Source organism: Barbus barbus (genome assembly GCF_936440315.1).
Source record: "Barbus barbus genome assembly, chromosome: 11".
In the NCBI taxonomy this organism is placed as follows: domain Eukaryota; kingdom Metazoa; phylum Chordata; class Actinopteri; order Cypriniformes; family Cyprinidae; genus Barbus; species Barbus barbus.
The window spans coordinates 27,228,089-27,243,387 of record NC_136739.1 but is presented as its reverse complement, the minus strand read 5'-3'; the positions used below and the strand labels follow the sequence as shown (position 1 = coordinate 27,243,387).

At 37.6% G+C, this 15,299-nt stretch overlaps 2 protein-coding genes across 2 annotated transcripts in view; both read left to right on the top strand.

The window, feature by feature from the left end:
* The window catches only part of LOC306877395 (pre-mRNA-splicing factor CWC22 homolog), a 49,173-nt gene extending 41,767 nt beyond the window's left edge, over positions 1–7,406 (top strand). Inside the window, exons 16-21 of the mRNA XM_079429161.1 lie at positions 745–822; positions 1,065–1,217; positions 2,300–2,427; positions 2,509–2,610; positions 2,692–2,900; positions 6,383–7,406. Of these exons, the coding sequence (XP_079285287.1) occupies positions 745–822; positions 1,065–1,217; positions 2,300–2,427; positions 2,509–2,610; positions 2,692–2,900; positions 6,383–6,954 (1,242 nt within the window). The 3' untranslated portion in view covers positions 6,955–7,406. The remainder of the gene's footprint in view (positions 1–744; positions 823–1,064; positions 1,218–2,299; positions 2,428–2,508; positions 2,611–2,691; positions 2,901–6,382) is intronic.
* Positions 7,407–12,942: 5,536 nt separating this feature from the next.
* The window catches only part of LOC306876953 (zinc finger protein 385B-like), a 143,593-nt gene continuing 141,236 nt past the window's right edge, over positions 12,943–15,299 (top strand). Inside the window, exon 1 of the mRNA XM_079428423.1 lies at positions 12,943–13,036. The gene's annotated coding sequence lies outside the window, so the exon portion shown is untranslated. The remainder of the gene's footprint in view (positions 13,037–15,299) is intronic.

The window sequence follows — 15,299 nt, the reverse complement described above, 5'->3', positions numbered from 1 at the left end:
AATAAAAGTATCAATTTCTCTCAAAATGTGTATGTATATATACATAGATACATACCTTACCGTTCAAAAGTGTGGGGTCAGCCGCCGCCATTTATTTATTTATTTTATTTTTTTGCCTCGCTGCCTGCAGGCACCTGTTAGAAACAAGGTTACTTTATTCACCTGCATATTTTTCCATACCCATATGGAATTGTAGAAATGTGTATAATGTCCTGGCAACCCTTTTGAATATAATGAATGTAAATGAGGACTAAAGCACCAAAATAACACACAAAGCACTATAAGAGTAGTCTGTGTGACTCATGCACTGTTTTTGCAAGTCTTCTGAAGCCGATGGCTTTGTGTGATCTTTTCATTAAGTAGTTTTTTCTATTTTACAAAAACCTCTTAATGATTAATCCATCTCTCAAGTGCTTAGTGCTTCATGTGCCTGGACCGATATCCAGTGCACTTGAGGAAAGAGTCTTGAGAGTTCAGCAGAACAGTTTTTAGATCATCTCGTCTAATGCGTTCAGGTTTAATTTGTTAAATTGATCTTGAGGCTGTCTGTCGCTCTGTCTGTCTCGGAATCCTAGGCTCCTTGGTGAAAATATGAGGTTATGAGATCAATAGGCATTAGTGGAGAAGTGCTGGGAATGGATGATCAGCCCCACACTTTTCCTTGATGCTTCTTTTAAAATGCCGTGCCCTGATGCTCAGTCTGTGTTTGAGATGTTTTTCATGTGCATCTGTTTCTCTCCACAGAAAGAGCTGTGCAACATGATCCTGGACTGTTGTGCCCAGCAAAGAACATATGAGAAGTTCTTTGGTCTCCTAGCTGGGGTGAGCATGTCTTTCACTTCTTAAATCACTTTATTTTGCTTTATTATAATATATATGTATATACATTAATTTTTTAATTCATGGTTTATAAAATTATTTGATTTAAAGTGTTTATTTATAAATTCCAACATGACACAAGGCAACATTATTTTCTCTCTGACATAAACCTCATCTGCGCTAATGGTGCAAGCTCACAGCAGTTGTGTTTGTTTCTTCATCTGATGTTTTCATCTTTTATGTAGAGGTTTTGCCTGCTGAAGAAAGAATATATGGAGAGTTTTGAAGCCATCTTCCAGGAACAGTATGAAACCATCCATCGGCTTGAAACCAACAAATTGCGTAACGTTGCTCGAATGTTTGCTCATCTCCTCTACACAGACTCCATTCCATGGAGTGTGAGTAACTTTTATTACTTCTTTCTTTACGTTCACCACATCAGCATTTAGACATGGCTAATAAACCAATGCATCCCGCAAGCTGTAATTACGTTTTAGACAACAACACATCAATATGGCCAGACACATTATTGGTTTCCTGGGCCTGTATTCCTAAAGATTCTAAGAATCCTTTTAGAGAGCTCCTAATTTAGCTTAAAAAATTCTAACTAGGAGTCTTAGCTTAAAAGTGACTCAGGACCAATCTGAGAGCAACTCTGAGCGAGGAAAAGACAAAAACTTTTATCTTAGTGAGGAGACGGGGCTGACCCCGTTGCTAGCTATGACACAGTCTTTTGAAGACTGATTGGTTTGTTGTCCAAGAAGGAAATAAAAGAGTGCTTTTAAGAGTAGGGTTTATTATAAGCCTTCACTTGTAGTTTTTCCTGTTTTACCGTACACTCTCTCTCTCTCACGCATGCACACACACATTATATATGTATATGTATTCTTTATTTTTTATTTACCATGCTGTCATACTTAACGTATTTTATAGGAAATGAACAGCGACATCATAAGTGCTGTAACAGACCCAAATCATCACTGCTGCATAGTTGCATTTTTCCAGTTGCCAAATATGTTAATGTAGTGATTACGTCCATTTCTGGTGCTATGGCATTTTCAGCGCGGTGTCGGAGATGTAAGCATGTCTTTAATAAGATCGGTCACAAACATGATCCCTGCACGATCTAATGTGTAGCGTCTTAACTCACTGTCATGCATTGTGTGCAACACATTTCTTCTCCCTCTTAATTTTTCGTCCATTTTCTCCACTGCTAAAGAAACTTAAGCCCCTTAAAAGTCCTCGTCCGTACTCCTAACAATTTTGGACCTTAAAACCTCTTTTAAGGGGTAAGATGCTTTCTGAATTACTTTTTTCTTTACTAGGATCTTTTCTTTATTTTAAAGAGGAAACACCCACATTTCTAAGAATTTTCTTAGGATTTTGTTACTTGGAGCAACTCTTAGCACTAAAGATTTTTCATGAATACGGGCCCTGATGTAGTAAAACAGTGCTATTTTTTTCTCTCTCTCTCTCTCAGGTCCTTGAATGCGTTAAAATGAGTGAAGACACAACGACGTCCTCCAGTCGAATCTTTGTGAAGATTTTGTTCCAGGAACTTTGTGCTTATATGGGTTTGCCAAAACTGAATGAGAGACTGAAAGACATGTAAGTGCTTTCCTTTGTGTTTCATTTAATACATTTAATCGATAATTAATTAATGGACCATATAATTTGTTTATTCCTCAGGACTCTTCAGTCTTTCTTCGAGGGTCTTTTCCCACGTGACAACCCGAGGAACACGAGATTTGCCATTAATTTCTTCACATCAATTGGACTTGGAGGACTTACGTACGTACCTGTGAAATCTCTCTTTTTGGGTCGGCTCCAATTATTGAGAACAAATACTTATTGAACTTTTTTTTCTTTCAGGGATGAGTTGAGAGAACATCTGAAGAACGCTCCTAAGATGATCATGACCCAGAATCAGGAAGTGGAGTCATCTGATTCTTCCTCCTCTTCTTCTTCTTCTTCAGACTCCTCCTCGTCTTCAGATTCCTCGTCTGACAGCGACAGCAGCGACACTGACTCGGATTCATCCAGCGACTCAGGCTCCTCCTCCAGCAGTGACAGCTCCTCAGGTATCAAAACCATCCGAATTATCAGTTTATTATCTATTATGATTGGCTAACCTACTTTATTTGAAGTACTAAAATAATTTACGGAACTGTTAAGTGGAATCAGATCCATAATAGATTAAACTAGTTAAATGTTCCATATAATTAAGGTTGCATGATGTTGGAAAAAATTAGCATTTCGATATTTTGTATTTGTCATATTGTGATATGAAAAGAAAACAGGACTTTTCTGTGAATTTGGAAAGAATGAATCGTTCTTAAATGATTGGGGTGATTTTAAGGAGCATGTCTGCATAGAAAAAAAAAATTGTTTTGCTTTAATAACTTTTTTTTGAGTGTGAACTATCCTGTTAGGGTTGAACTATTGGAGAAAGTTGAAAAATGTTGGTATTGACACTTCAGAATTCATTTTTATAAGAACCAGCCCAAACCTCTTTCAATAACCATAAAGTGAATAATAAATAAATAGTAAAAAAATGATACAATGATATTTAACTTTATAGTGCACTGTAAAATTATAATACTAACATTTACATTTTAATTTGTTCAACCATCAAGCATTTATATGCTTTGAAACGCAGCACCGTGTTCATTTACACGCAAGCAGCTCATGATACGGTGTTTCAGCCGTAATGAAACCAGCAGCACGTATATTGGATTAAATTACAGCCTTCACTATCACACTAAGCAATATGGTGATAAGGATTTTATTTTGTTATATCATGCAGCCCTACTTTATTCCCAACTTGAACATTACTTTAATCTGCTCATGATTTTGTTGTCATAACCAAAACTAAATGCCCCATTTTTATGGTTTAGATTGAATGGAAAGATTTGGATTGTTGATGTTACATTGTGTCTACGTTGTAGACTAAACTGTTGTATTGAACAAGAGCAGGGACAATCCTGTTTTCCATCCCAACTTTAAAACCTCATTAAGTGTGAAAGAAAGTGTGGCCATTGGCCCGGTGCCTAATTATTCATGCCGTTCATGTCTGGACTTGACCTGAGATCTATTTTGTGTTTGTTTGTTTTTCTTCTTTAATTATTCTGCTTGTTATGGAGTGTTTTCCCCCCTCCCTTCCTGAGCTCTGATGACCGGTTACTCATCCGCCTGCACTTCAGGACAGAGTGTCCACTTTGTAGATCCCATCATATAAATTCTCAAATTTTGCCAAAAATGGATTTCAAATTCTATTGTTTGTCAAGAATTTCCTTTTAAGTTTCAGCTATTTAGGATCTCTGCAATAATATTTTTAAGTACAGTCTATATAACATGAGTTATAGATTGATTGACCAATAGAGCAAAACCTTGATCAAATTTCCAGGGCAGAAATGTCTTCATCCCAGCTAGAAATTGTTCATAAATAGCTTGTTTTGAATTACGGCGTGATGACAAACACTGTTATAAACACTTGCCCTCCCAATCTGCATGCAAATAGACACTTTTTGTGGTTTCAGCACTGTAAAGAGTGATTATAATTAGATTTGAGAACAGGCAGATTCTGACAGGAGTCTGTGAGCCGCAGCCATTCAAGTGCAGTAATTTATTCTCGAGGCTGTTAATGAAGTTACATTTTTAGAAAAGATGTGATGTCAGGCCTCTCTCATCTCCTCTGCTACCGTTTAATGATTGTTAATTGATGTTTAATGCTGCTTTTCTCGTTCTCTAACAGTTCCCTCAAACATGTGCATGTGGAAACATATTTAGTGGTTAACAAGTTAGTGGTTTGATCCTGCTGGGTTTAATAAAATAGGCCAGATTGAGTGCTGCAGGTTCATCTTAGCTCTTACACTGCTCTTCACAAAAATGACTTATATGAGTTGATCAGTTAAAAACACAGCATTCTTAAATGATCAAATAATTTCATGACTCACTCACTGAGAGTTGTTTCTCACTGTGTTGTGTTCTTAAAGTCAGTATGAAATGGAAATTCACCCATGTTAAATGCATGTTACTGATCTTCTTGTGAATAATTTATCCATGCTACTTTTGAATCTTTTTTTGACCTGTAAATTTTAATCAAAGTTTGAGTTTTTAAAATGCCAGTCAAACAACAGACTTCTCTCTGTTGACATACACCATGCTTGTCCAATCATTTCATCCATAAAGCCCTTTCTTACAATCTGCTGCAAGCTCACATTCAGATCTGCTTCTATCCAATCAAGTAGAATCAAGTCACCCCCAATATTTTCTTTTTGCGATAATCCATTTCAATCAGATGAACGTCACAATATGTAAGAAAAGTTCAGTAATACATAGTAACCGTGCATAATCGCAAAAGTGAAATCAGATATGAAAGTAAAGATCTGTCACTATTCAAAATAGGTCACAATTTTAAGGCCAGTGAGTAATCTCAAAAGTGGCGTCGAATATGGTAGAATACAGAAACTCTGTCACTATTTGTTACATTGCAACTTAAAGGTCAGTGTATAAATGTAAAGTTGGAATCACAAATGGAAGAATACGTGAGAAAAGATCTGTTTAAGTTTTAAATTAAGTTGCATCACAACTTTAAGGGACCGCTCACACAGAATGTGTCTTTGCATTTAAAAACACGAAAAAATTAGTAGTTTAAAAAAAAAAAAAACACAGCACAGAATGCCTCCTCCATGTTTCCGTCAAATAAACCAATTGACCTTTCTCGAAGAGCTTGATTGACAGGCGATCTGACCAATAATAACGCCGAATCTGCCATCTTGCCCGACAAACAAATCAGACAGGAGAAGTAGATTAACTTCGGTGGACTTAAACTTGAAAAATTCTGTGTATTGACGTCTTTCTGCGGTTCATTCTTGTTTATTTTGTGCTTTAAATAAATACAAAAAGACGATTGGTTCACGTGTGCTGCTTGGACTATTAAGGCAATACAGTGATCTGTCACAACACATTAAAGAGCCACAAAACGGTATTTATTGTTTGAATTCCTTAAAAAAATTACTTTCAAAGCTGAGACCTTGTTTCATATCTAAAGTAACTTGCTCTGTCTTGTCTGTCGGTGGGTTGTTAGTTTCCGTGATGTATTTTTTACTACGTGAGAAAATGTGTAGCGCTGAGAGTGGCATGGCTTGTTGGACATAGCAACAGTAACTAAGGAGGGCAGGTTTTTGCAAAGGGGCAATTGCCATGCCAACTTGCTACTATAAACAAAAGCTTGCAACGCTTGCCCTACCTCCGGGGTCTTCTGATTGGTCCATTGCTTTGGAACAGACATTGAGTTCTGATGCATGTAAAAGTTGAAGTTTGTTTAACTTGACACAGCGTCTTAAGAATGCGGCACTCATGTGCAAGGCACTGAAAAAGACGCAAGATACGAGCGTGTCTAGTGCGTGTTTACATAGAAAAACAATAGAAAAGTAGTGCATTAGAATGGAAGAATGAGTTCTGTGTGAATGCTTCTAAGGCAGAAGGTAAAAGTGCAACCAGAATTCCAGATTTGTTTGGTTCCTCCGAATACTTACGAAATTCTTCTTTCCCTTAACAGGCTCTGACTCAAGGCGTAAGAAGGCCTCGGGGAAAAAAAAGGACAAGAACAAGGAAAAGAAGAGGTCCAGCAAGGCAGCAAACCAGCGATCTCCTCTGGAGGAGCGGCCCAGCAAGAGACACGAGAACTGGCGGCAAGATGGCAGCAACGAAGACCGCCGCGGATCCGACAAGCACCACAGAGATTCTCGCCGCCAGGGACACGAGGACAAGTCACCCCCTGCTCGACAGCGAGGAGAACCTGACCGCGGGAGAGGACATAAAGAGCAGCAGCACAACAGGCACGCTCCGGACCACGAGGACCGACAGCCAGATTCACGCAGGCACAAGGACGATGGCAAAAACCCCCGAGCGGACAAGGACAAAGATAGAAGCAGAGAGAAGGAGCCTCTGCGGCGGAGCCGGGACAGGTCAAAGTCACAAGAGAGGAGCCGCAAAGAGATCGACTCCAGGGACTCGTACAAGAATGGCTTGGAGAGGGCGGACAAAGAGAACAGGCATTCTGACAGATACAAAGAGTCCAGGAGGAAAGACGAGAGGAGCAGGGATACCTCACCGAGGAGACACAGATAGCCACCTGAAGGAAGACGGAATAAGATCATGATATCGTACCAGTTTTGAGCCCTTTCTCGTTCACTGTGGCTTTCACCCTTGTGCTTTTGCTTAGCCTCTGTGTTGTTCTACAGTAAAACATAATGATTTTTTTGAGCAGTTGTTGAAAGGACTTATGTGGAAATGTACCGTACACACACTGATGCTGTGTAATGTGTTCCTGAACAATTTTAGCGGTTAAACAAGGCTGTGTTCATATTGTCGGGGGCGTTTTGTATTTTATGTATCCTTGCCCAATGGTATTTTTGCTGTTGTTTTGGAAGTAATTGGGAAAAGCAAGATTAAAGATGACATTTGCTATAAATTTAAAAGGTTCACTGTGATTATTAAAGCCGCAGTTGATTCAAACTAGTTAGGAAAATATTAAAGATGTATTGTGATGATTTTGCTAGCAATATAAAATATATACATATATATAACGTCTGTTCAAAAGTTTGGGGTCAGCAAATTTTTCTTTTTTTTATTTACGTCTTTGGAGTCACCAAGGCTAAATTTATTTGCTCAAAAATACAGTAAAAACAGTAATTTTGTGATAATATTACAACTTCAAATAACTATCTTCTAGTTTAGTATATTTAAAAAATTAATTTATTCCTGTCATTACTCCAGTGTCACATGATCCTTCAGAAATTATTCTAAAATGATTAAGAAACATTTCTTGTTAATGTTGAAAGGAGTTTTGCCACTTAATATTTTTGATGATCAGCTTTTTGATATAAATTTTTTAATATCAGTGCATCCTTAAGCAATTATGGTATTTCCAAGGTTGATTATTTTGTCAGTTTCAAAACGATTCAATTTGCAGATTCACTTGGAAAGGTTTATAGAAATAAAATATTGCTTTTGAATGAATAATATCATTTATATCTTGGTACCCGTTTAATGATGGTTATCAAGATATGCATATGTTTCAGTATTTCACCCACCACTTACTGTTATGATTTTCATTTTACAGTTAATATTACAAATGAAAAACAAGAGGTTTATGCCTCGATAGCTTTTCTATCTCAGTTTGTAGCTCATGTCAGAGTTAGAGCTTAATCAAGTAACATTTCTGTGGTACACAATCTGTTCGGTGTTGCGTCTAGTGTAATGCACCACATGCGAATTCTGTCACATCTAATTTCAGATGCACTGAAATTTCATGGACATGAAGCTACTTTGCTTTCGCAGTTTTCCGCCGTGCTGCCTTATAAGATTCACATCTGCCGTGACCTTCAGGGGTAACTGAGCCTAGACTGCATAAGTGAAGCCCGATATAGAAACAGCCCTTTTCTTTGTAGCCGATGTTAATGGGATGCAGGACAAGCCCACTGGGATTGTAAAGCAGCGAAACGCATATGAATTAAAGGTCATCAATAGAGAGCTGCCAGTCAATTCAGAGAGGAAGGATCCCAGGTTTGCTGTATGATATACAAAAACGTATTCAGGTCACTTTTACTTTTCTCCACACATATATATATATATATATATACAGTGGGTACGGAAAGTATTCAGACCCCCTTCAATTTTTCACTATTTGTTATATTGCAGCCATTTGCTAAAATCATTTGTTCATTTTTTTTTCCTCATTAATGTACACACAGCACCCCATATTGACAGAAAAACACAGAATTGTTGACATTTTTGCAAATTTATTAAAAAAGAAAAACTGAAATATCACATGGTCTTAAGTATTCAGACCCTTTGCTGTGACACTCATGTATTTAACTCAGGTGCTGTCCATTTCTTCGGATCATCCTTGAGATGGTTCTACACCTTCATTTGAGTCCAGCTGTGTTTGATTATACTGACTGGACTTGATTAGGAAAGCCACACACCTGTCTATATAAGACCTTACAGCTCACAGTGCATGTCAGAGCAAATGAGAATCATGAGGTCAAAGGAACTGCCTGAAGAGCTCAGAGACAGAATTGTGGAAAGGCACAGATCTGGCCAAGGTTACAAAAACATTTCTGCTGCACTTAAGGTTCCTAAGAGCACAGTGGCCTCCATAATCCTTAAATGGAAGACGTTTGAAAGACCAGAACCCTTCCTAGAGCTGGCCGTCCGGCCAAACTGAGCTATCGGGGGAGAAGAGCCTTGGTGAGAGAGGTAAAGAAGAACCCAAAGATCACTGTGGCTGAGCTCCAGAGATGCAGTCGGGAGATGGGAGAAAGTTGTAGAAAGTCAACCATCACTGCAGCCCTCCACCAGTCGGGGCTTTATGGCAGAGTGGCCTGACGGAAGCCTCTCCTCAGTGCAAGACACAAAAAAACACCTGAAGGACTCCAAGATGGTGAGAAATCAGATTCTCTGGTCTGATGAGACCAAGATAGAACTTTTTGGCCTTAATTCTAAGCGGTATGTGTGGAGAAAACCAGGCACTGCTCATCACCTGTCCAATACAGTCCCAACAGTGAAGCATGGTGGTGGCAGCATCATGCTGTGGGGGTGTTTTTCAGCTGCAGGAACAGGACTACTGGTTGCAATCGAAGGAAAGATGAATGCGGCCAAGTACAGGGATATCCTGGACGAAAACCTTCTCCAGAGTGCTCAGGACCTCAGACTGGGCCGAAGGTTTACCTTCCAATAAGACAATGACCCTAAGCACACAGCTAAAATAACGAAGGAGTGGCTTCACAACAACTCCGTGACTGTTCTTGAATGGCCCAGCCAGAGCCCTGACTTAAACCCAATTGAGCATCTCTGGAGAGACCTAAAAATGGCTGTCCACCAACATTTACCATCCAACCTGACAGAACTGGAGAGGATCTGCAAGGAGGAATGGCAGAGGATCCCCAAATCCAGGTGTGAAAAACTTGTTGCATCTTTCCCAATAAGACTCATGGCTGTATTAGATCAAAAGGGTGCTTCTACTAAATACTGAGCAAAGGGTCTGAATACTTAGGACCATGTGATATTTCAGTTTTTCTTTTTTAATAAATCTGCAAAAATGTCAACAATTCTGTGTTTTTCTGTCAATATGGGGTGCTGTGTGTACATTGAGGAAAGAAAAAATTACTTAAATGATTTTAGCAAATGGCTGCAATATAACCGAGTGAAAAATTTACGGGGGTCTGAATACTTTCCGTACCCACTGTGTGTGTGTGTGTGTGTGTATATATGCACATTCCACCTAAGTCTCATTATTGTAAAAAAAATAAAATCGTTGTTTTTGCTGTAATGTGATTTTGATACATCAATGTATAAAATAAAAATATTTGTGGAGTATTGATTATGATTTTCTTGGACGTTATGGTGATGAGAACTGGGGGAAGTATGCTTAATTTTCATAAATGTAATTAAAATGTATGGGGTGGTGATGGCGCAGTGGATAAGACACATGCCTTTGGTGTGAGAGACCCGGGTTCGAATCCACTGTGAGACACCAATGTGTCCCTGAGCAAGACACTTAATCCCTAGTTGCTCCAGAGGCGTGCGACCTCTGACATATATAGCAATTGTAAGTCGCTTTGGATAAAAGCGTCAGCTAAATGAATAAATGTAAAAAAAAAATAATGGATGTAAAACGTGTTTTTTTTTTTTTTTTTTTTTTTTTTTTTTTCTGTAAGTAAATTATAATTTCTTATCTACTTTTTGTTTTTTGGGGGAGAAATATTTGGGGGAATATATATATATTTTTTTTAAAGAATAACAATCAGCATTATTCTCAAGTGGCTCTATGACATTAATAATGAATGATTTTCTTGTTTCTGCACTTATGTGTGGTTTATCATCGGTTTCTGCTCGACACAGGCTCTTGACGGTATCAGAGTACAAGAACTTGATTCTTCTACAAGAGAAGCGGAGGAGAGCTCTGGAGGGAAAAGCTTGCCCGTTTCATTATCAGTGGAACAAGAGATAGACCTGTTATTTCCAGCTCCTTCGACACCACACTGTCAGAGTCACTTCTGGAAAAGCTCCTTCTCCGTCACCAGCATCTCTTCAGGAATTTTGCACTTTGGTATCACGAGACATTTTTGTAAGCAGACCCCTTCCATTCACAGCTAACTGCCAATTTGCACGCCTGAGTCAAGATTCACTTTGCTCCATGTGTTCTTTATTGGAGAACGTTTGGTTTTTGTGCTTGTTGGTGTCAGTTAAGTCAGCATTTATTCATAAATGCATTATTGTGGTTATTATAGGCTGTGAAATGAGGTGAGATAGTGGAGTACATTCAGAGATGTGGGAATAGCAGCTTTCATCAGACCTGACTCAAACCTGAGACTCATGAGATAGACTTGATACCAACATCCGATGTACTTAAGATTCATGCATCCATGTCTATTAAAGGAATAGTTAACTCAAAGACTTCAAATCTGCTGACAATTTAGTCACCCTCAAGCCATCTAAGATGTACAGTAGATGAGTTTAAGAATTTATATCACTTGCTGGATCCTCTGCAGTTAATGGGTGCCGACAGAATGAGAGTCCAAACAACTGATAAAAAACATCACAATAATCCTCATGACTCCAGTCCATCTGTCCAGATGCTTTTTAGCTTCAAACCACTGCTTCTGGCTAATATGGCTTTTCCTTTCACAAGATATTAACTGATGGACTGGATTATGGTGTGGATTAGTTGTGGATTATTGTGATGTTTTCATCAGCTGTTAGGACTCTCATTCTGACATCCCGCTGAAAAATGTGGCCGGTATGTTTCATACTCATGCTGTCAGTGTGAGAGGGGGCAGTACTGTGAATGCCTGGAAAGAAAATATCTCTATGAATGGAAGCTCTTCCCAATTTCACCACAGGAAGTGAATGAACGGGTGGAGTTCAGTGTGGGTGCTTCCTCATACCCTGTTTTTAAATTCTAAAATAGAATTTTTGTAGATTACTATTACTGTAGCGTGCAATTAGGGGGCTATACGTTCTGGCAGACCGTCTCGCCACAGCAGACATCTTAAACATCATTCAAAACCTTGTTTACTGAAGTCCAGCTTGACTCAAGCTGCCCCCGCTTAAAGAATGAGAGCCATTGGTTTCATTATGCAGATGTTCAAATATGGTTCCTCTAACCAGATCTTTCCATCCTGTAAAATAGAGCAAAATTTGGATAAATTCTTATTTTAAGACGGAAACTTCATATATCATGACCAGGGCCCTTGTTTAAATTCATGTAACCAGGACAATTGTTATGGATGGGCCCAGGATAGCATTCCCTGTTGTCCTTCCATGGAGAGAGATAGAAAATAGTTCAGAAAAAGGGTAGTGTATTTATTTATTTATTTATTTATTTTTAAGACTTTAGTTGTATAATATTTATAAGTTATTTTGTTTTACATTTTGTTTAATCTTGTTAGAATGGTGTTAAATAGTAAAGGCATAGTAATATCCAAATATATATCCCAATATATATATTTAGCTTGCATTTATCTTGCACACTTTAAATGCATTATTGGTCTGATAGAGTATTTACAATTTTATGGAATTTTACTTTAAACATCACATGGCCAGTGTCTCTTTATCTCATGAATAAAAAACGTTTCACATTTTCTAGTTTTTAATTTATTTTTTATTTTATTTTTTATTTCCCTTGAGACACAAACATGATAAACCGACAATATTTGCCTCAACAAAAATGCTTAATTTACAAGAAGTGACAACTTCTAATTCCAGGGTTCTTTTTTTATTTATTTATTGGCATTGCAAAATGATTAATGCAGTGTACAAACTGTGAAAGTAGGGCATATATGTGCTCTCTCAGGTATCGGGATGAGCATGCGTGATGATTTCTAACGCCAAATTACGAATTGTATAGAAATACTATGGCGAAGTCTCACTTTGTGAATATTAATAACACGTTCTAGCTAACTCTCCAATGGCGAAATGCCAGTGGTGAATATTAATTAGCTGAGGTTGACGTTGTTTAGTAACCTGCCAATGGCGAAGGCTTGTGTCATGAATAATGCTCCAGCAGCCATCACCATAGTAGGATTCGTGAACTCGAGCCAGGACGCGGCGCATCGCCTCACAGACAGTCCGAAGCGCCGTGCAACCTGCAGCACAGAGGGACGCCAAGTCTGTTCAAGTTTACCGGCAAACATCGGCTCTTCAGGTAAGTGAACCTCAGGAGAATTCATATGCAAATGCGTTTTTGACAGCTTTAATACTGACAACCGCTCAGTCTACCACAACTTCATTTTAGTGAGAGAAAAATGTGATAATCCATCCCCTGTGTGTGATTTATTAATGTTTTAGAGAGAAATCTCGCGTTTTTGGAGTCTCTTTAATAACCAGAGCGCATATTGGCAAACACTTTCACCTTAAGTTAGCTTTCTAATTCAGCGTCAAAGCAGTTGTCGTTCAAGGCATCACAGGCGTTATATCTCAGCTGACGCGATAGAGATGGCAATAAAAAACTAACAAAAAAGTTTACTCTGGTAGCGAATAAACTATTGAGACAGTTTCTCCATATAACAGTCATTAATTAGATTTAAAGGGATAGTTCACTTATAAAACAAAATCGTGATTTACTCATCATCATAGTTCAAAATTACTTACTTTCTTTTGCTGAATGTACTGTAATGTAGTCCATATGACTAGTATTCTATAGCCTATTCCGGTTTTTATAAGACATGGTAGTTTGCTTGACAAACAATTTAAGTTGTTATTTAGTGATAATCTTGAATTGCGTCCTTGTCATTTGAGAAGTAGAAAGTCCGATGGATGAATAAATGATTCATTTGAATCGGATCTTCTCAATTAATCCAATGTACTGTAAAGGATTCATTCACGAATCAAACTGATCCGGTTCTTTAGGTTCACTCGTTGACTCAAGAAACTGCAACGATCCGAGATTTTGCATCTGTTTTTGGCTTGGCATCTTTTATTATTTGAGAAAAATAATAATTGTTAAATAATAATAACAAAATACAAAATATAATCAATAAATAGACAATTAAATAAATACTAAAATAAACAATTATATAAAAAAATATTATATATATATATAATTTATTATTAATTAGTAATTTAGCAGACGCATTTATCCAAAGCGACTTACAAATGAGGACAACAGAAGCAATCAGTTGTATTAAATCAACTAAAAACAGATCCAAAACTAAAAGCTAAAACTTTATAAATACTATATACACATTTTAAAAATAAAGAAATTAAATAAAAATGACAAATGCATACAACAAAATTTCAAAACTTCACATTTAAATGAAAAACAAAAACAAAATAAAGTTTTCATTTCCATTTTATATATATATATATATATATATATATATATATATATATATATATTGCCAGTATATAGACAAATAATGATAGTGACAGTGAAATGGAAGTGCATGTACGCCAGTAATATGGGATTGAGCGTCTTTCACAGTTTGAAGTCATGTTTTTGCATTTGTCCTTGAACTAAATAATCCTCTCATCTTTGTAATTCTACAGGATGCCTCATAATATATGCAACCTAAAGGTCTTTATACTAAATTTAAGCTCTGGTCTTTGGTTGTTCAGACAACCTTTGTTCATTTATTAATTTGAATAGTTGTAAATATATTAGAAATGCCCTAATGGAAATACAAAACGACCAGCTGAATATGATTGCATGCTGGTTAGAAAGTTTCATTCATGCATTTTCAACAAAATTTGCTTAGTTTAATGCAGCCAGAGGCTTTGACCTTTTATGTCAGTTTCTGTGTGGGGTTGTTGCGCGCTCTCTCTTTCTTTCTCTTTCTCTCGGTGTAATGTGAACATAAGGCAGAAGGTGTGGCTTCTTGCATATTCTCCCTGAAATGTGGTCTACCGGTACATAATTAATAGAGCACTTAAGTCCTTTCCTCATCAGGACTAATTTGTTCAGCAGTGTTGCGTCATGCCTTGAAAAGCGAAACACATTGTAGGCTCAAATCACCTTGGAAAATGTTTTTTTTTGGAACCTCTTTTCATAAACCCATATTAGTCCACCTTTGTTCTAGACGTCCTGAAGATAAATGTACCAACAGTGACAATAAGTAAGTGTTAGCAGGCACAGAATAGTATAGCACACATGCTTATTTTTCCCCTTTCTCCATTTCATTATTCCCACACATCCTTCCTTCTTGGAGGAGTTTCTAGAATGCTTAATAAGTCAGAAATATTGTATTATGGAACTCTGATCTATGCATTTTTTGAAAGTAAAGAGATCTGTCTAGTTCCACTTTGAGATTGTACTTCAGCTCAGCACAAAATTGTAACCCAGCACTCTCAAATGTTCACAGGGATGTTATTATACCTGCTGTCTCCGTCAGAAATATAGGAGCTGGTGATGTGCACTTGCTTGCTCAATAAGTGTGGAGTAGCACTTGTAGAGAGAACAATCAAAGAGC